The sequence below is a fragment of the Oncorhynchus keta genome, chromosome 35 (genome assembly GCF_023373465.1).
Source record: "Oncorhynchus keta strain PuntledgeMale-10-30-2019 chromosome 35, Oket_V2, whole genome shotgun sequence".
Classification (NCBI taxonomy): Eukaryota; Metazoa; Chordata; class Actinopteri; order Salmoniformes; family Salmonidae; genus Oncorhynchus; species Oncorhynchus keta.
This window is the reverse complement of record NC_068455.1, coordinates 23,590,019-23,612,297: the sequence shown is the minus strand read 5'-3', so window position 1 is coordinate 23,612,297 and position 22,279 is coordinate 23,590,019. Positions and strand designations below refer to the sequence as shown.

Here is a 22,279-nt window from a genome sequence, read left to right as displayed (position 1 = left end):
CTGGATAGTAAAACTGTCACGATCAAAACATGTTGATACAACAGCAACTAAGATGGGGAAAAGTCTGTCCATAATAAAGCGCTGCTCTGCCTTTTTAACAACACTATGAACAGGGCAGGTCCTACAGGCTCTAGTTTTGTTGCACCTGGACTATTGTTCAGTCGTGTGGTCAGATGCCACAAAGAGGGACCTCAGAAAATTACAATTGGCTCAAAACAGGGCAGCACGGCCGGACCTTAAATGTACACAAAGAGCTAATATTAATCATATGCATGTCAATCTCTCATGGCTCAAAGTGGAAGAAAGATTGACTTCATCAATACTTGTTTTTCTAAACATGTTGACATGCTGAATGCACTGAGGTGTCTGTTTAAACTACTAGCACACAGCTCAGACACCCATGCATACCCCACAAGACATGTTACCAAAGGTCTCTTCACAGTCCCCAAGTCAAGAACAAACGATGGGAGGTGCATAGTACTACTCTATTCCATATCAGGTAACTGATGCAAGCAGTAGAATCATATTAAAAAACATAGAAAAAATACACCTAATGGAACAGCGGGGATTGTGAAGAGACACAGACACAGCCACAGACACACATACACATGATAAGACACGCACTCTACACAGACGTACACATGGATTTTGTATTGTAGATAAGTGATAGTAAAGTAGTGGCCTGAAGGAACACACTTAATGTGTTATGAAATGTAATGTCATGTAATATTTTACAATTGTATACAACTTCCTTAATGTTGCTAGACCAGGAAGAGTAGGTGGGGATCCTTAATACAAATACAATGGAAAGTATCGACTCAGGGGTGTGAATACTTATGTAAATTAGATATTTCTGTATTGAATTTTCAATACATTTTCTAAAAACATGTTTTCAGTTAATATGGTGTATTGTGTGTAGAAGTGTGAGGGGAAAAAATAACATTTGATCAACTTTGAAGTCAGGCTGCAACAGAACAAAATGTGGAATAAGTCAAGGGTATGAATATTTTCAGAAGGCACTGTATGTGATCATATACAAATGTATGCAAGGTTTGAAGTAATTTTAGTCAAATATTATATTTGTTTGGGCTTCTTGCGGTCAATTTGCAATCTAAAAATATGTTTGATTATGTTCCCAGCACCCTGACCATCCACTCAAGAACAAATCGGCCCACGGCTGAATCTAGTTGATGATCCATGGTCTATGGTGTAGTCCCCTATAGCCTACTTCAGTGATGTAAATGTGCAAAATGTCCTTCCACCATATATTTTAAACCAGTCTCTACGATTTTTAAATCCAAGTCACATTGAGATTGACTTCATGACTTAAACCTAAGCTAACCTATCATCTGACCCATCACCGTATGTATTACTGCTCCCCAGTTGTAAGAAGTGACATCCCAAAAAACACTATAGGCTTCCAACACAGTAGGCATGCTTTCTATACCTAACCCTAAAGCTAAATCTGAAACCTAATAATATAAAACCAAAATATGTATAACTATAACAAAAAAAAACGATCAAATCAGGTCTAAAAACTTACTGAAACTAAACTGCATTTAAAATGAAATACTAATAGAAATAAAAATGAATGTAAAAACACAAAACTACACCAATCTGGGAATGTTCCACATGTCAGTAGCAATATAGTTGACAACATACAAACGGAGATAGGCAGCCTACCCTTGTAATGGTCAATTCAATATGCGTTGAACTGAACTAGACAATAACAAGGATTTACAACATGTATTCTAGGGTCTATCTGTCAATAGAACTAGCCTAATCTCCCAAAACATCTGTATTTTGGACATACTGTATATATTGCTAAAAAAGAGTGACAAATAGGCTGCAACATGTAAAGTGTTGGACACATGTTTCATGAGCTGAAATAAAATATCCCAGAAATGTTGTATATGCAACAAAATGCTTCTTTCTCTCAAAATGTGTGCACAAATTTGTTTAAATCCCTGTTAGTGAGCATTTCTCCTTTACCAAGATAATCCATCGACCTGACAGGTGTGGTATGTCAAGAAGCAGAAGCTGATTAAACAGCATGATTCCTACACAGGTGCACCTTGTGCTGGGGATAATGAAAGGCCTGTATGTTGAACTGTATGAACTGTATGTTCATGGACCGCCACCAACGTTCTTTTAGAGAATTAGGTAGTACGTCCAACCGCCCGCGGGGGGCTGAGGTCTGTATTAAAGCCCTTTTGTGTGGAAAAAAACTAATTTTGAGTTTCATGTGAAATCCATAGATTAGGGCCTAATTATTTCATTTAAATTGACTGATTTTCCTTCTATGAACTGTAACCCGGTAAAATCTTTGAAATTGTTGCATGTTGTACATATATTTGGTTCAGTATATTTTTACTTAGCCTATCTTAACATAAACTAAATGTGTCATCAATTTATAACACTAAAAACAAAAAATGTATATCCCACGCCCTCAAATTTGATAAAACAAAAGTTAAGACAGGTATTCGCTTTTCATCCACCTTTTCCCCAAATAGCCTAAACCACTTCTGACACATAAACACTGTGCATATTCTTACCTGTGCAGCCATAAATGAGAGATCCATACTGTTGCTTTAGTCTAGTCAAACCAACTACGCACCCAAAAAGAAATGGAAAATGGGTGAATAGTTTAGTTTATTTTATTCCCAAAAAGATCATTGGTCTTTTTGCACACAGCGGTCTTCAGGATCTGTATAATTGCATGTGAAATACATGTTGTTGACAATAAAAAAAAGTTTAATAAATGTTTGTTACTTTGTAACACAATAACATGTGAAGAAATCCAAGGGGTCTGATTACTTTTGCAGGGCACTATATTCATCTCATTGGAGTTGAGTTGCGAGGCTTGGTAGCTAACTTGATTTTTCTTACAAGTTAAAAAGCATTGGATCGGTGTAAATCAGGGCAGAACTATTCTCCCCTTTCATTTAAAATTTCAAGTTGAAGGCCGAATGCGGTACTCTAGGCATTGTTTCCAGAAAACGGGATCCCCCATTATAGTGAATGTGAAAATGGCGATCTTCATGGTCAATATTTGTGGCCACAAAAAATATATATATCGAGCACCATCATTGTACCAATAATTGCTTATATTTCACTAGATTTATGCCCTTATTACAACAATTAAATATGTCACGCCCTCAATTTTGATAAAACAAAAGTTAAGGCAGGTGTTCGCTTTTCATCCACTTGTTTCCAAACAGCATAAACCCCTTTCTGACACATAAACACAGCGCATATTCTTACCTGTGCAGCCATAAATGAGAGATCCATACTGTTGCTCTAGTCAAACCAACTACGCACCCAAAAAGAGATGGAAAAATGGTTGACTAGTTTATCTTATTCCCAAAAAGATCATTGGTCTTTTTGCGCCCAGCGGTTTTCAGGATCTTTCTAATTTCATGTGAAATAAACGTCGATCAATTACACAGAAAGGGCAATTGTGTGACGAGAGATGGAGTTGACTGGTCTTTAGGTCGACATCTGCGCGAGCAAAGAGCGGGAGAATGGATGTGAGCTTGAGAGACAGCACGAGAAGAGAACATTGAATGATGCTGCTGTTCACTGAGTTCTCGAAGTCTATATGGACGGAGGCGGGTGGTCAACGGCTATAGACTGCTCCCCCATCTCTTTTTCGGTTTCTTTCGCTCTCCCTCTCTCTCAATTAGATTAATACTTTTACACAGTTTTACGCAGCTAGAATCGATTACCTCTCGCGTTAGCTGTCACGGCATTATTCTCAAACTCACGTGCCCCATCATGTCGTTATCCTGGCCGATATTTTACAGTGACACAGACTAGGCTAAAAAAGAAAACGACAGTACTCCCATGAAGTTCATTGATTCTGAGAAGACCTAGCCTTTATAATCTCCCTACCTGCTTGAGTCAGATGTACAGCCTGGTCTCAGAGCAAAACGTATAATATTTGTACTAAAATCTGTGCAAATCCTTTTAGTACTGCATGTTACTTTGTGTTAATTGATTTTACTTTGGCCTATGTAAATCCGGGACACTCAAATGAATATGACATGTTACTATTGGTGTAGCATATCATATCATAAAGCAATGGAATGTAATATACTAAAGCAGTCTAATGTAATATATCATACAAAAGCAGCCAAAAGTAATTATATCATACTAAACAATCAAGATGTAGAATACTATACGTCCTACAATTCATAGTATATTGTAGAACCGCTATTTCATTAGTAGGCCAATGTAATATAAACTCGGCAAAATAATAAACGTCCTCGCACTGTCAACTGTGTTTATTTTCATCAAATTTATCATGTGTAGATATTTGTATGAACATAACACAATTCAATAACTGACACATAAACTGAACAAGTTCCACAGACATGTGACTAACAGAAATGGAATTTGTGACAAAGGGGGTGGGGGGGTCAAATTCAGAAGTAACAGTCAGTTACACTGCATTAAGTACTGCAGTGCATCTCCTCCGCATGGACTGCACCAGATTTGCCAGTTCTTGCTGTGAGATGTTATCCCACTCTTCCTTCAAGGCACCTGCAAGTTCACAGACATTTCTGGGGGAATGGCCCTAGCCCTCACCCTCCGATCCAACAGGTCCCAGACGTGCTCAATGGGATTGAGATCCGGGCTCTTCACTGGCCATGGCAGAACACTGATATTCCTGTCTTGCAGGAAATCACGCACAGAACGAGCAGTATGGCTGGTGGCATTGTCATGCAGGAAGGTCATGTCAGGATGAGCCTGCAGGAAGGGTACCACATGAGGGAGGAGGATGTCTTCCCTGTAACGCAAAGCGTTGAGAGCGCTGCAATGACAACAAGCTCAGTCCGATGATGCTGTGACACACCGCCCCAGACCATGACAGACCCTCCACCTCCAAATCGATCCCACTCCAGAGTACAGGCCTCGGTGTAACGCTCTTTTTTCACCTTTATTTAACCAGGTAGGCTAGTTGAGAACAAGTTCTCATTTGCAATTGCGACCTGGCCAAGATAAAGCAAAGCAGTGTGACACAGACAACAACACAGAGTTACACATGGAGTAAACAATAAACAAGCCAATAACACAATAAACAAATCAATGACACAGTAGAAAAAAGAAAGTCTATATACAGTGTGTGCAAAAGGCATGAGGAGGTAGGCAATAAATAGGCCATAGAAGCGAATAGTTACAATTTAGCAGATTAACACTGGAGGGATAAATCAGCAGATGATGATGTGCAAGGAGAGACACTGGCGTGCAAAAGAGCAGAAAAGTAAATAAAATAAAAACAGTATGTGGATGAGGTAGATAGATTGGGTGGGCTATTTACAGATGGACTATGTCCAGCTGCATCAATCGGTTAGCTGCTCAGATAGTTGAAGTTTAAAGTTTGTAAGGGAAATAAAAGTCTCCAACTTCAGCGATTTTTGTAATTCGTTCCAGTCACTGGCAGCAGAGAACTGGAAGGAAAGGCGGCCAAATGAGGTGTTGGCTTTGGGGATGATCAGTGAGATATACCTGCTGGAACGTGTGCTACGGGTGGGTGTTGTTATCGTGACCAGTGAGCTGAGATAAGGCGGAGCTTTACCTAGCATAGACTTATAGATAACCTGGAGCCAGAGGGTCTGGCGACGAATATGTAGCGAGGGCCAGCCGACGAGAGCATACAGGTCGCAGTAGTGGGTGGTATAAGGTGATTTGGTAACAAAACGGATGGCACTGTGATAGACTGCATCCAGTTTGCTGAGTAGAGTGTTGGACGCTATTTTGTAAATGACATCGCCAAAGTCGAGGATCGGTAGGATAGTCAGTTTTACTAAGGTAAGTTTGGCGGCGTGAGTGAAGGAGGCTTTGTTGCGAAATAGAAAGCCGATTCTAGATTTGATTTTTGATTGGAGATGTTTAATATGAGTCTGGAAGGAGAGTTTACAGTCTAGCCAGACATCTAGGTATTTATAATTGTCCACATATTCTAGGTCGGAACCGTCCAGGGTGGTGATGTTAGTCCGGCGGCGGGCGGGTGCGGGCAGCGAACGGTTGAAAAGCATGCATTTGGTTTTGCTAGCATTTAAGAGCAGTTGGAGGCCACGGAAGGAGTGTTATATGGCATTGAAGCTCGTTTGGAGGTTAGTTAGCACAGTGTCCGAGGAAGGGCCAGAAGTATACAGAATGGTGTCATCTGCGTAGAGGTGGATCAGGGAATTCTCCCGCAGCAAGAGCAACATCATTGATATATACAGAGAAAAGAGTCGGCCTGAGAATTGAACCCTGTGGTACCCCCATAGAGACTGCCAGAGGTCCGGACAACATGCCCGCCGATTTGACACACTGAACTCTATCTGCAAAGTAGTTGTTGAACAAGGCGAGGCAGTCATTAGAAAAACCAAGGCTATTGAGTCTGCCGATAAGAATACGGTGATTGACAGAGTCGAAAGCCTTGGCCAGTTCGATGAAGATGGATGTACTGTGTCTTTTATCGGTGGCGGTTATGATATTGTTTAGTACCTTGAGCGTGGCTGAGGTGCACACGTGACCGGCTCGGAAGCCGGATTGCACAGCGGAGAAGGTACGGGGTTATTCTAAATGGTAGGTGATCGGGGGCTGTTGGCCGGGGTTGGAGTAGCCAGGCGAAAGGCATGGCCAGCCGTTGAGAAATGCTTATTGAAATTTTCGATTATCGTGGATTTATCAGTGGTGACCTAGCCTCAGTGCAGTGGGCAGCTGGGAGGAGGTGCTCTTGTTCTCCATGGGCTTTACAGTGTCCCAAAACCTTTTGGAGTTAGAGCTACAGGATGCAAATTTCTGCTTGAAAAAGCTAGCCTTTAGCTATCCTTAGCTAGCCTTAGCCATTCCTTTCGTAATCAGAAAAGAACAGTAATACCTACTGTAGCCATGACCCCAAAGGGTTACTCAAGTAGCTATGAACCAACCACTCTCCCCTGTTGTTGACCGTAGGGAAAGAGAGGAAAAAATGAAAGAAAGAGAAATAAAAAAACATATAGCTCTTTAGCGCTGTAAGTTTGATGCAAATAATTGATGGAATACAATATGTTTAGTTAATCCTGAAGCATTCTTTGGCTTATTACTGTACTTTCAGTGGCGGGAAGGGAAACATTTTGAATAGAGCAAATTAAAGGGAGGAGAATAAAGGATGTGAAAGGACAGAGATGAATGCAAGGGAACCGACCTGTGGGAGAATGTTTATGGCCTTGATTTCATCTTAAAATGTCTTTTGCTATGGAGGAGATGAGGCAGACATACCGGATCAGCAGTTTGGTTCCTCAGTCTCTTATGCTACTCTTTTTGCTGAGCAAAAAGACATCCACACATCCAATCCCTCAGTGAGTGAGTGGGATTTAGCTTCAGTTCAGTTCTCACAGGAGAACTCAGATCCAGCAGTTGAATGTCTCGTTTTGAGACTTTTTACTCATAAGTTCTGGTCCCAGTTGTTGGTTTGGATGTATGGTTTGGTTCGAAAATTACCATACCAGGAGTTTCAGATGTACCATGCGCCACAGACATCCTTTTGTAGGGAGGATAAATACTTTTGTTAATCCACTCTTGTGCTGGCGGTACTGCACTCAAGATGTTCATGTATCTGACGTACAGAAGGTTATAGCTGTGGTTATTATAGATAAGCTGGAAGTTATTATTGTCAGCATCTTATAGAATATTGAAAACAATAGGGTTAATTTGCCCTTTTTGAAAAAATTAAATCATGACAAAACAATGTATGCAAGACTAGACTACTTAGGAAACAAACAAAATACGTCAGCCTAGGTTGTATCAGTCTGCGCATTGTAATGAGCTGGGATGCTACCTGATAAACATTTATGAATGCCTGCTGCCTGTGGCTGACTGATTCTGTTGTTGCTATCACAGAGCAGTGATAAGAAGCCCAGTGCACAGCCATTGGTGTTATGTATGTGTGTCTCTCTTGCTCAGTGGGCAGTCACACTCTCTGAGCACTCCTAAACTTCCTTAATCTTTTGGGACTTTTGTTGTTGTTTCCTTAATTTGACTGAGGCAGCTGTGTGGGTAGGATCCTTATGAATAGCATTACGAGTATCGAAATTGAAGACCAATAAATCAAAATGCAATATGAAGCTGCCAGACAGGGCTTTTGGACCAAAACCATGAGGGAAATTAGGTTTTATGGGAACAATCAGCCACCTTGGCTTAGTATTTGTCAAAGCAGATGGAGGGATTGGAAAATTGATGGTCCTCTCGCAACACCCACACAAACCTAGACACACATAGCGGTGAACAAAAACATGCATCAACATGGCCCCTGTGTATCTGTTTCCTCTGTCTTTGCTTGCTTCATGTCAATTGATGCATACCCAAAGAGGTACATTATTCATTATTAATGCTTTCAATTCATCATGTTGCTCATGTATGTGTTTTACCATGAGCAACCCAGCAGGATTAAGCTCTACACAACATCCATACCATTTTGTATTCAAAAGACCTCTTTCATGTGCTCATATACAGTACATTTACATTACATTTAAGTCATTTAGCAGACGCTCTTATCCAGAGCGACTTACACTGTCAAAAAAACACTGCTAACCATCTCCTTATAGCTAGCAGCTGTTGATGCACCTTTTGCTATTTTCCACGCTAATAATCCTGCAGAAGAATTGCACTAGAGTAGCTATAATATACACATAGCATCATTTGCCTCTTATCTGTCTGTGCACTTGAAATTGCTAGCTTAAGTATTGGTCCTGACAGGAATGTATGAGAACATCAAACGGTTTGGTAATCATGCACAGAAAACCTGTAGCTCTTTTCTTTAGATTTATCAGAAGAATTCCAATGTGAAGAAGAATGATTTCTACATTGTTGTAGCTTGTAATGCTCTCAATCTGTTTATTACCACACAGTGAAATCATAATCTAGTGTCATTTTCAGTTTCACTAGAATCCAGAGCTCCAGAATCAGGCAGCTATGGCAACAGCAAATGAAGACGGTAGGTTATGTGATAGGTTTCCCACAGCACCTGCACACCACATCTGGGCCGGCTAAATGAAAGCATTTACAATCCAAATTGTAGTCGGCTGTTGTTACATTGTGTTTCTCACAGCTGTTACTGCCTAGTCAGATGGGATAAGGCAAAGTGGCACCAGTCACTGATGCAATTGTGGTTCACTCTATAGCCATTCCCAGACAGGCAGTAGCTGGCTCCCTGGCTCCATGCTCCACACAGTGCCCAGGGTGAGTGGTGGTAGTGGGGTTGGGTAATGGGGATAGGGTGGGGAGTTGGTATGGAGTACCCATCTGTGAGCAGCTGGAGAGGGCATGTGGGCGTTGGGATGTCAGGATTATGCCCTGTCATCCAACCTTCAGCTCTTATTTACCAGACCCTCCGTCAGCCAATGGCAGGCATCAGAGTGATTCATGTGTGCCTGTTAGGGAGCTGGCTTTGCAGTTTCAAGCTGGAACACACATGTGCCACATATAACCCTTGTATTCTTTGTTCTCCTTCTCCTCCAACAGAGAGAAAAAAAGGCAAACACAGCAGTATACTACTCCGTGTGGCAGCCATCATGCCTGGAGGCTGAATCTCTCTCTTGCTCCCCTGAGTCACAGCACATGGACACTCCATTTGTTGCTGTTTGTCAATGTGCGAAAGAAGCCGTGCAGGCGGTTGGCTTTCAGCAAATGGAGTCCCTGGAGACCCCTTGGTTGGTCCATGTCCTTTCTCTCAACCAGAGTGCACATCACATGTGACGCTAATGCCGATTGCCTAGCATGCAAGCATTTCTCCATCTCCATCACTTAGTGGTGTTCAACCTCATCCTTAGAGACATCTGACCAAGGTCTTAATGTAATTATTCCATTTACATCTCTCTGTCCTCAGTGATTGATGATGACCCACAAATTACCGTTGCTGACATCACACGTCAGTCCAGTTTACTAAAAGATTTGGCATGGGTCCTGAGATCCTCAAAAGGTTCTACCGCTGCAACATCGAGAGCATCCTGACTGGTTGCATCACTGCCTGGTACGGCAATTGCTCGGCCTCTGACCGCAAGGCACTTCAGAGGGTAGTGCGTACGGCCCAGTACATCACTGGGGCTAAGCTGCCTGCCTTCCAGGACCTCTACACCAGGTGATGTCAGAGGAAGGCCCTAAAAATTGTCAAAGACCCCAGCCACCCCAGTCATAGACTGTTCTCTCTACTACCGCATGGCAAGCTGTACCAAAGTGCCAAGTCTAGGACAAAAAGTCTTCTCAACAGTTTTTACCCCCAAGCCATAAGACTCCTGAACAGGTAATCAAATGGCTACCCGGACTATTTGCATTGTTTTTCTTCAAGCAGTTCCTCAACTACTTTGGAACTTTATTTGAATGATTTATTTTCCACAACACCTACTGTACAGTCCAAGGACAGCTTAAGAATGTTAAACAGTGAGCACACTAGCATACTCTGGCAGAAATCATGTTGAGTCACTTACATTAAAAGACACACATTAAAGTAGAAATAATGACTGTGTTTGTGTTCGTTCTGTATAGCAGATGTGTGTACATCTGTGTGAGTAATAGCTAATGTTTTCTCGGTACTGTATTATAGAACATGTATTGGCCCTTGAAAATAACACTCTGGTGACCTAGCTGAAATATAAATGTTTTACCATTGTGTTTACTCTTCCCTGTGTGGATATGGAGACATTTTAATATGAATTATTATCTAAGAGAGCATATAGATTTTGTTTTTTAATCTAACAAACATGTTAAACACGCACTTGTTAAAGATTTAGGGTTCAGAAGTTCTTCGGTCACATCTTGGAACTTTCTGTGTGAACCATCAAGCCAATACATATGTAACAATCTCTCTTGGTATTACATGTCTAACCTTTCCAATCCGACACTCTTCATGACAACATAACAATGTATTTCCTTGTAGAATGCAAACATCTTTGCAAATGAGATTCCATTTCAGTTCTGCGAATGAGAATATTACCGCAGCGTGTTTGGCCCCGAAGGAGGAACAATATAACTCTTTCTAATTAAAAACAAAATATTAATATTTAAAAGTTATCATAGAAATGATCTACCATCATTAGTATGTTCAAATCTGCCATGGTGTCATAGTTTTGACAAGGGACAGTGATAGCGTTATTTCCCATTTTAGCTTTCACCATTAATTAAGTGCTTCACATTATCCTAAATTATACCACTGTTGTTGCCTCAGGTCAGGGGTTAACCTCTCTCTGTTTATTATTTTATCTCAAATTACTTGAAGGGATTATTTCCACTCTTTTAATCAGTTTAACAATACGCTTACCAAAGTACACTACCGGGACAAGAACGTGTATTTTCCATGTAAAAAAAAAAATCTAACCTGTCTTTGCACTCTGAAGAACAAGTCAAGTATAGTATGTTTCTGACACTTACATTATGGAGTCAGCTCATCCAACCCCTCTCACCCCACAAACATCATGAGTTCATTGGGTTGCCTTATTGGATAAATATTGCATAGAAGCCTCTTTTAATATTTATTTCCTCCTCGATGTAAAGGAATAATGTATGTCAAATAGAATAGTTTTGAATGTACAACTTGTTGAATAGGTGTTTGTTGTAATAATTATTGAATAGCTTCAGGATCATTTTATAAAATGAAATCATCTGAGTGAGCATTTGTATTACTCTCAGTCCTCCAATGTCATAGGGACCAAACCATTCAGACACAGAAAGCAGGCTGCTGTTGGGGACTAGGAGTGAATAGCTAATCTTGTTCAGGACTTATATTGCATCTTGTGTCATCATCAATGTGTCAGCCTCAGACAACAGCCTCTGAGTGCTTTTGGGCTGGTATAAATATACTTTACAATTTAAAAAATATTTATTGTCATCTATTTACAGGCCCTATCCTGTAAGCAAAAAGGCATATCAGACAGAGTTTGTCAACTGACAGTCCAGTACAACATTGGTGCCCAAAAACCCATAAAATAATGCACAACTCGTTGTACCTTGACCTTGACACGAATGGGGTATTGCAGACAACGACTTACATAGTTCCACTTCTTTCAGCTAAAAACAAGAAACTGCAGTTGCAGTGGGCTAAGGAAGGAAAACACTAGACACTGGAAAGCCATTGCTCTGTCTGATGAATCCCAGGTTCCTCCTGTTTCACACTGATGCATGGACTAGGGTATGGAGAAAACCACATGAGTACATGCGTCCATCATGCCGCGTGTCAACATTGCAGGCTGGTGGTGATGGTGTGGGGTGTGTTTTCAAGGCACACATTTGGCCCCTTGATAAAAGTGGAGGAACGTTTGAATACCACAGGATTGTCACGCCCTGATCTGTTTCACCTGTCTTTGTGATTGTCTACACCCACCTCCAGGTGTCACCCATTTCCCCCATTAGTCCCTGGGTATTTATTCCGATGTTCCCTGTTTGTCTGTTGCCAATTCGTCTTGTCAAGTCAACCAGCATGGTTTTCTTTGCTCCTGCTTTTTCTTAGCTCTTTTGCTAGTCCTCCTGGTTTTTACTCTTGCCTGCCTTGACTCTGAACCCGCCTGCCTGACCATACTGCCTGCCCTGACCTCGAGCCTGCCTGCCACACTGTACCTCCTGGACTCTGACCTTGTTTATGATCTTTTGCCTGTTGACGACCATTCTCTTGCCTGCCTCTTGGATTACAATAAATATCAGAGACTCAAACCATCTGCCTCCCGTGTCTGCATCTGGGTCTCGCCCTGTGCCCTTATAAGGATATCTGAACATAATTGCCAATCAGGTACATCCCTTCATGGCAGCAGTGGATTATTTCAGCAGGATAATGCTCCATGCCACAAGGCTAGGATTGTCTAGGAATGGTTCCACGAAAATGACAGTCAATTCAGCTTACTGCAGTGGCCTGCCCAGTCACCAGATCTCAATCCAACTGAGCATCTGAGATGAAACGAGCTATTCGGAGTAGAGATCCACTACCAGCCAATTTGACATAACGATGGGAAGCACTGAAATCAACATGGGCCAGCATCCCTGTGGAATGCTTTCGACATCTTGTGGAGTTCATGCCCTGAAGAATTGAGGCTGTTCGAAAGGCAAAAGGGGGTGCAACTCAATATTGGGAAGGTGTTCCTAATGTTTTGTACACTCAGTGTATTATGAATTTGCATGGAGAGGTAGATGTAAAGCAGAATGTCAAAAGACATCTGTCGAGCATCCTGAAGGTGGATATGACAGGTGAAGCTCCCTTCTAAAGGAAAGTAGTTATTCTGTTGAGGTTTTTAGTGTTTTGTCTTTACCCCTGGATCAGCCAAATCATAGATGCTCATACAATGATGTAATCATCTCGTAACCTTTATCTAATGCTTGTAAATTTGAGTGTGATCACAACTTTTTGCAGTTAATGCCAAATGTTACTGCTTGCAGTAACTGATGTCAAACTGCAGTGATGATATCCTAAAATGAAGTCTTACCTATAGCATGTTTGTCAGTGAGAGTCAGTTATCAGCTTCTGGCCTCTGTTAGTCCCACATACACAGTAGGACATTGGGGTTTCAATCATGTAGCCTCCTTCTCAAACAGCAGAGATTACATTGGTGTGTCCGGGGTGGGAGAGAAGGATGGCATCAGGTAACTGATGGCAAGGGGATGGAGGGACTGAGCCTCACTCTATGTTTTTCACTAGATTTCCTCACGGACACCCCTCCTACCCCTCACTCCCACCCCCACCTGGTTTTTCATTCCATTTATGTTCAGGCAGCAGCTTATGACAGGCCATATCCTCCCCTTCTTTAGAAGCACTTGGTATGCTTGCTGTGTTCGTTTCCACGGCAGCGAAAGGACAGTTGGAAATCGGAAGCTGCACGACACACTTTGACTTAATTGACATTTTGCTGCACGAAGATTTACGTTGCAGAAGAGTTAATTAATTGGATTTAGTGGAGAGACTAGATTGTGTGCCACAGACAAAACATGCCCTCCAATGAACCAGTGCAGAGAATCCAGGTTAGACACCCACCTGCTTAGCTAGAGCTGGATGTAAAGTTTTTAGCAGCTTCACTGTAACTTATGATGATGGTGTCCCTAGGGGGAAAGCAGGAGCGTAGACCACATGTTCACCAGGCAGACACCCCTATAAAAAGATGCATAAAATAAAGTACAGTATGACCTCTGAAAGCTGCTAAACTGCAGTTTTATTTATCACTGGGCATTAATGGCTTCCCAAAGGTGAGTCATCCACGCTAGGATATGTGGATAGTGTTTGCTATATAATGTGTAAATTGTAGTAATATTTCCCAGTGGTAAAATGGGGCAGAGGACAGTGTTTAGCCCGTAAATAAGACCGCTTTAGAGTCCAGGGGACACATGAACAGTTTATCAAGACAACAGAAACGTAACGTTTTAACAACTAAAGCATAACCTAATCACTAGCTAATCATCTATTCCAGTCTCATCTGGGTGTTAATGTGATTCATCACAGAAGCCTGCCAGTGAGCGTTGTTTTTAGCATCAACACCAACCCTTGAATGAATTATGGGAAAACCCTGCTGATGATATTCTCAGGAATGGGAGGAGAGAGAGACCAATAATAAGCTTGTGTCAGGATCTTAATCTCATCTGCATGCAAATGTATTCCAGTTTAGCTTTTAATTTATTCATCCAAACGCAACTTCAAGAATTTATCCCTCATCTTTTCCTATCAACATAATTCTCAGACGAGATTGGAGAAACACACAGGAATGTACACCTCACCACCAAGATGACAAGTTTGTGCTGAAGTTCTCTCCCAGCTGAGGAAAACAAGGAAACAACATGGGGATCTTTTTTAGCTCAAATGTAAAGGATAAGTAGCGGCGTGGTTGAGTATAGGGCTGTGTAATTGCTTCATATTTAATATGATGAACATGAGGCAAGGTTGGTGAGAGCTTGCCACAGATGAGTGGAGGAGCGGTTGCGTGCCCCTTGCTGCCTAGTACTCCTGCTTTTATCTTCATTGGGCTGTTTTCGGTATGCACTTCTCTTGTTTGCTGCACTGGTGCATAAAACTTGTCGCCAACTGAGTGTGGCCAAGCACTCTCAGCAAATGTACTAATACAGCACCTCGGAAACAATCCTTGTCACATTTGTGGTCGCCAGAGGGAGAAACCAACTCATGTAAGAGCCCTGCTACATATTGTCTACTGGCCAAAGGTACTGTCAATGTCATTTGAAGTATCGGAAGGGTTATAACTTTGAAATCGGCAAAAATATACAATATTTGATGTCTTTGGTATGTTTTTGCTAGTGGTCTAAGGCACTGCATTTCAACACAAGAGGTGACACTAACGTCCCTGGTTCAAATCCAGACTGAATCACATCCGACTGTAATTGGGAGTACCATAGCGCGGCACACAATTCACACAGCGTCGTCCAGGGTAGGCCGTCATTGTAAATAAGAATTTGTTCTTAGCTGACTTGCCTAGTTAAATAAAAATTAAATGGATAATCCTTAAAAGTTCAATATTGATTTTGTGTTGTTCTTATCGTTCCAATGCTGGATGGAGCCAGTCATTCGATTAGTGTTTGTGGTGTAGTTTGTTGGGTATCCTAATTTGGTTGGCCAGATGAATGGTAAGCAGTCTCTAAAAGGCTGTCAGGGCCACCAGCCCCTCTAGGCCTTCAGCAACGCATGATGACAGGGGCTGCCTTCCAGATGGCACCCTATTCACTATATAGTATACTACTTTTGACCAGGACCGATAGGGTATGCACACAGAGACACAGTAATGGAGAGAGAAAACATGGGGGCCAATTACATCCACTGCAGTTAACCTCCTAAGCATTCACGGACAATTCAAATAATGTCCCGTCTGTAGATGTCTTATTTAATATACTCTTTGAAGAGACAGAGTGTCAGATGTTTTTGGAAGATGGCCAGGGAATCTGCTGTCTTAGCATCAGCGGGAAGCTGATTCTATCATTGGGGTGCCAGGGCAGAGAATAGCTTTGATTGGGCTGAGTGGGAGCTGACCTGTCATATGAGGGGGGGGGAGGTCGCAGTGGAGGAGCGGGTTGATATGAGAGAAATTGGGAAGGTTGAACACCAGACATGCTTCGCCATTCTGGATAGTTGCTGGGGTTTGATGGCACAAGCCTGTATTAGGACCTGCGCTGCTTCCTATGTGAGGCCGTACTATGTGAGGTCGTACTCTAAGGATGTAGAGCATGAACCTGCAAGTCACTGCTTTGATGTTTGCAAAGAACAGGGAACAGGGACACTGAGGTTGAGCTTGAGGTGGTGGGCCGACATCCAAGCTGAGGTATCTGCCAGGCATGCAGAGATGCATGTCGCCACCTGGGTGTCAGAAGGGGTAGTCAGAAGAGAAGTTGAGTGTCATCTGCATCTCAATTATAGGAGAGACCATGAGAGGCTTTGATGGAGACGTATAGAGGAAAGTGGAGAGGGCTTAGAACCGAGCACTGGGGGACACCAGTGGTGAGAGCATGTGGTGCAGACAGATTCTCTCTATGCAACCTGGTAGGAGCGACCTGCCAGGTAGGATGCAATCCTAGGTTAAGACTTCCAGCCCTGAGAGGGTGCAGAGGAGGATCTGATGGTTCACAGTATCAAAAGCAGACGATAGATCTAGGAGAATGAGAACAAAAGAGAGAGAGAGTGTCAGCTTTGGCAAAGCAGAGAGCCTCTGTGACACAGAGGAGAGCAGTCTCAGTTGAGTGACCCGGCTTGAAGCCTGACTGGTTAGGGTCAAGAAGAATGTTCTGACAGAGATAATGAGGGAGTTGGCCAGAGACAGCACGCTCAAGTGTTTTAGAAAGAAAATAAATAAGGCATACCAGTCTGTAGTTTTTGACATCAGAGGATTGTGTTGGATTCTTGAGGAGGTTTTGAAGTCAGAGGGGACACAGCCAGTGGTCAGGATGAGTTGATGTGGGAAGTCAGGAATGGGAGAAGGTCCCCAGAAATAGTTTGGAGAAGGGAAGAGGGGATGGGGTCGAGTGGGCAGTTTGTCGGGTGGCTGGACATCACAAGTCACATGATTTTGTCTGGAGAGAGAGGGGAGAAAGAGGTCAAGGCATAGTGTAGTTCTGTGTGAGTGGGACCAGTGGACTCAGTAGGCTGAGTGAATAAGGAGTGGATGTCATCAACTTTTTTTTCAGTTGTCTGCAGAGTGAGAGGAGGGAGGGGGAGGAGGTGAAGGATTAAGGAGAGAGGAGAAGTTGGCAGAGTTTCCCAGGGTTGGAGGCAGAGGCTTTGAATTTAGAGTGATAGAAAGTGGCTTAACAGCGGATACAGAAGAAGAGGAGGGAGTGGAAGGATGATACTGTATGTCCCCTGGAAGTTTAGTTTTCCTCAATTTTTGCTTAGCTGCCCACAGCCCTGTTCTGTGAGCATGCAGTGAGTCACATAGCCACGGAGCAGGAGGGAGGATCGAGCCAGCCTGGAGGAAAGGGGACAGTGGAAGTCAAAGGAGGCGGAAAGGGAGAAGAGTAGGGTCGAAGAGGCAGAGTCAGGAGACATGAGGGAGAATGATTTAGCAGAAGGAAGAGATGATAGGATATAAGAGGGGAGAATAGCGGGAGAGAGAGAGTGAAGATTCTGTGACCATCTGGGAAGGGTTGGAGGAGAGAGGGAGAGAAAAATAAACAAAGTAGTGAACAGAGACCTGTAGGGGGGGTTGCAGGGAGATTCGTCGGCGAACAGCCTCTAGTAAAGATGAGGTCAAGTGTATTGCCTGCCTTGTGAGTGGGAAGGGACTGCGAAAGGGTGAGGTCAATAGAGTCAATGAGAGGGGAAAAAAGAGGTGGAACGAAATTAGTCCAAGTCATTTGTCGGGGAGGTTGCAGTTGCCCAGTACAATGAGTGGTGAGCCATTGTCGAGAAATTAGTATATCAAGGTGTCAAGCTCATTGAGGAACTCCCCAAGGGCACCTGCTGGGCGATAGATGACAACAATGTTAAGCTTGAGTGGACAAGTGACAGTGACAGCATGGAATTCAAATGAGGAGATGGACAGATGAGAGAGGGGCAAAAGAGAAATTCTCCATTTAGGAGAAAAGAGACCATTACAGTACCAGCACTCATGAAAAGAGGACCTATGATGAAGTGCTGGTTATTCTTACCACAAAGTACAATGTAAGGTATACAGTATATTGCATTCTATTGAATTTAATTAAGTGCAACTTAAGAGGGAACTTTGTCCGGTGTGTTAACTTCCTAAGGTCCATTTAGCAATGTGATGATTTCAGAGGACTATAGAACATGTCAACACTAATCATGTTTGTCTTTTCTGGTCACATTCTATTCAGAGTGAGTCATTCCTCTAAGAACTTTCGTTTTCAGGTGCGCTTACTTTTCTCTCCAAATCCCAGATGGTCATGCAATAAACCAAAGCCACAGCTAGAGTCAGAGAATCAGGAAGGTAATAGACCTCGTATCGAGTTCATGCAATGAGTGTGATTAAACACAATTAATTATCCATGTGTACAATACATACGGGTTTTAATCTTGGAAGGGGACAAAGTCTAAGACCCAGCTAATGGAATAAATTGTCTGCTCTATTTTGTCAGGAGAGTCAACAGGCTCTTTATTGTGAGTCCTTATTTCACGGTGCTAAAGTCTTGTACCAGCAGTCAGAGTCATGCAGAGGAGCCATTGCACAGAGTCGCAAACTCATTACAGAATTGGTCATGCGGACACAAGCAATATTCATGACATGGTTATTGTCTGAACAATATTAGACCTTGAAGCTCAAGAATTGTGGAAATTGTTTTTCCTTTTTTGAAATGTTTTTCAACCCCGTAACTTCAAGGCAAACCTCATTACCATAGCAAAGTATCCGTTGTGTATACATTGGCTTTCAAGCCTGTGGACTGCTGGACTAAAAAGAGACGAGTGGCAAATCATTTGAGTTGCTGAGCATCATTTTTGAGCTAAAGAGATGCAGAAATACTGTACTTCCGGTCACAATACTAGGCGTTTTCAAGATTGACCTTTGAGGACCAATCTATAAAAATAAAGTCTATAAAAAATCAAAGGCCTTGAAATCAGATACCTTTTGTGTATTTTTAACTGTTTGGCCAAAATACACAGTAGTTGCTCTAAATGTTACCAATAATTTTGATCTTCCAGGTGAAATGTTGTATTTTTTACCTTTATTTATCTAGGCAAGTCAGTTAAGAACACATTCTTATTTACAATATGGCCATCACCGGCCAAACTCAGACGACGCAGGGCCAATTTTGCGCCGCCCTATGGGATACAGCCTGGATTCAAACCAGGATGTTTGTAGTGACGCCTATACATGCTAGGTAAAGCTCCGCCTTATCTCAGTTCACTGGTCATGATGGCAACACCCATCCGTAGCACGCGCTCCAGCAGGTGTATCTCACTGATCATCCCTAAAGCCAACACCTCATTCAGCCGCCTTTCGTTCCGGTGCTCTGCTGCCTGTGACTGGAACGAATTGCAAAAATCGCTGAAGTTGGAGACTTTTATCTCCCTCACCAACTTCAAACATCAGCTATCTGAGCAGCTGACCGATCGCTGCAGCTGTACATAATCTATTGGTAAATAGCCCACCCATTTTCACCTACCTCATCCCCACAGTTTTTATTTATTTACTTTTCTGCTCTTTTGCACACCAATATCTCTACCTGTACATGATCATCTGATCATTTATCACTCCAGTGTTAATCTGCAATATTGTAATTATTCGCCTACCTCCTCATGCCTTTTGCACACATTGTATATAGACTCCCCTTTTTTTCTACTGTGTTATTGACTTGTTAATTGTTTACTCCATGTGTAACTCTGTGTTGTCTGTTCACACTGCTATGCTTTATCTTGGCCAGGTCGCAGTTGCAAAAGAGAACTTGTTCTCAACTAGCCTACCTGGTTAAATAAAGGTGAAATAAAAAAACAAAAAAATAGCTTTGAGATGCAGTTCCTTAGACCGCTGCTCCACTTGGCTGGGAATCCCTGAAAACTCACTGAAGCCCTCTAGGGGTCCAGGGCCTCCTGGCTGATTGCTACACTATACTATGTTCTACATCCCTAGAATTGAAGTGTCTTTAATTGCCTCAAAAGAGGCAGAGCTCCTCAAGCTACTGGGAAACATCAGTGTGGTAGTATATAATACTGCACTGCCTAATTACCATGTAGACACTGCTCTATCTAAATTTCATGGCTCATTTCCTGTGAAAGATTCTGATTCTATGTCGGCTGTGATATCTGGGTAAGGTTATGGCTTGTTCAACATTGCAGCAGACAGTTTTTTATTTTTTTTATTTTACATTTCACCTTTATTTAACCAGGTAGGCTAGTTGAGAACAAGTTCTCATTTACAACTGCGACCTGGCCAAGATAAAGCAAAGCAGTGCGACACAAACAACAACACAGAGTAACACTTGGAATAAACAAACACAACAGAAAAAGTCTATATATATTGTGTGTAAATGAGGGGGGTAAAATAATAGAGGCAAAATAATGACAATTTAGCAATTAAACACTGGAGTGATAGATGTGCAGAAGATGAATGTGCAAGTAGAGATACTGTGGTGCAAAGGAGCAAAAAATAAATAAATAATAATAACAGTATGGGGATGAGGTAGTTGAATGGGCTATTTACAGATGGGCTATGTATAGGTGCAGTTATCTGTGAGCTGCTCTGACAGCTGGTGATTAAAGTTAGTAAGGGTGATATGAGTCTGCCCGAGAGAGAAAAGAGTCTGCCCGAGAATTGAACCCTGTGGCACCCCCATAGAGACTGCCAGAGGTCCAGACAACAGGCCCTCCGATTTGACACACTGAACTTTGTCTGAGAAGTAATTGTCGAAGCAGTCATTTGAGAAACCAAGGCTATTGAGTCTGCCGATAAGATTGCAGTGATTGACAGAGTCGAAAGCCTTGGCCAGGTCGATGAAGAAGGCTGCACAGTACTGTCTTTTATCGATAGCGGTTTTGATATCGTTTAGGACCTTGAGCATGGCTGAACTGCACCCATGACCAGCTCGGAAACCAGATTGCGTAGCGGAGAAGGTACGGTGGGATTCGAAATGGTCGATGATCTGTTTGTTAACTTGGATTTCAAAGACCTTAGAAAGGCAGGCTAGGATAGATACAGGACTGTAGCAGATTGGGTCTAGAGTGTCTCCCCATTTGAAGAGGGGGATTATCGCGGCAGCTTTCCAATCATTGGGGATCTCAGACGATACGAAAGAGAGGTTGAACAGGCTACTAATAGGGGTTGCAACAATTTCGGCAGCAATTTCGGCATTTTAGAAAGAGAGGGTCCAGATTTTCTAACCCGGCTGATTTGTAGGGGTCCAGATTTTGCAGCTCTTTCAGAATATCAGCTATCTGGATTTGGGTGAAGGAGAAATGGGGGAGGTTTTGGCAAGTTGCTGTGGGAGGTGCAGGGCTGTAGACTGGGGTATGGGTAGCCAGGTGGAAAGCATGGCCAGCCGTAGAAAAATGCTTATTGAAGTTCTCAATTATCGTGGATTTATCGGTGGTGACAGTGTTTCCTAGCCTTAGTGCAGTGGGCAACTGGGAGAAGGTGCTTTAATCTCCATGGACTTTAGTGTCCCATAACTTTTTGGAGTTTGTGCTACAGGATGCAAATTTCTATTTGAAAAAAGCAAGCCTTTACTTTCCTTTACTGCCTGGTTCCTAACTTCCCTGAAAAGTTGCATATTGCGGGGGCTATTCGATGCTAATGCAGTACCTCACAGGATGTTTTTGTGCTGGTCAAGGGCAGTCAGATCTAGAGTGAACCAAGGGCTATATCTATTTCTGGTTATACATTTTTGAATTGGGCATGCTTATTTAAGATGGTGAGGTAAGCACTTTTAAAATAATAAGAGGCATCTACTGACGGAATGAGGTCAATATCCTTTCCAGGATACCCGGGCCAGGTCGATTAGAAAGGCCTGCTCGCTTAAGTGTTTGACAGTGATGAGGGGTGGTCGTTTGACCACAGACCCATTACAGACGCAGGCAATGAGGCAGTGATCCCTGAGATCCTGGATGAAGACAGCAGAGGTGTATTTAGAGGGCATGTTGGCTAGGATGATATCTATGAGGGTGCCCGTGTTTACGGATTTGGGGTTGTACCTGGTAGGTTCATTGATAATTTGTATGAGATTGAGGATGGTCGGGGTGTTAAGCATGTCCCAGTTTAGGTCACCTAAGAGCACAAGCTTGGAAGATAGATGGGGGGCAATCAGTTCACATACGGTGTCAAGGGCACAGCTGGGGGCGGAAGGTGGTCTTTAGCAACGGAGAGAGACTTGTTTCTGGAAAGGTGGATTTTTA

At 42.6% G+C, this 22,279-nt stretch overlaps 1 protein-coding gene across 2 annotated transcripts in view; it reads right to left on the bottom strand.

The window, feature by feature from the left end:
• The window catches only part of LOC118369221 (uncharacterized protein C14orf132-like), a 55,698-nt gene extending 51,866 nt beyond the window's left edge, over positions 1 to 3,832 (bottom strand). The window contains exon 1 of one of the 2 annotated variants that reach the window (XM_035753681.1): positions 3,265 to 3,832. In XM_035753681.1, coding sequence (XP_035609574.1) covers positions 3,265 to 3,291 — 27 coding nt within the window. In that variant the 5' untranslated portion in view covers positions 3,292 to 3,832. Of the gene's footprint in view, positions 1 to 2,555; positions 2,578 to 3,264 lie in introns of those variants that run through there. The other variant, XM_035753682.2, reaches the window with a different exon arrangement.
• Positions 3,833 to 22,279: the final 18,447 nt, after the last annotated feature.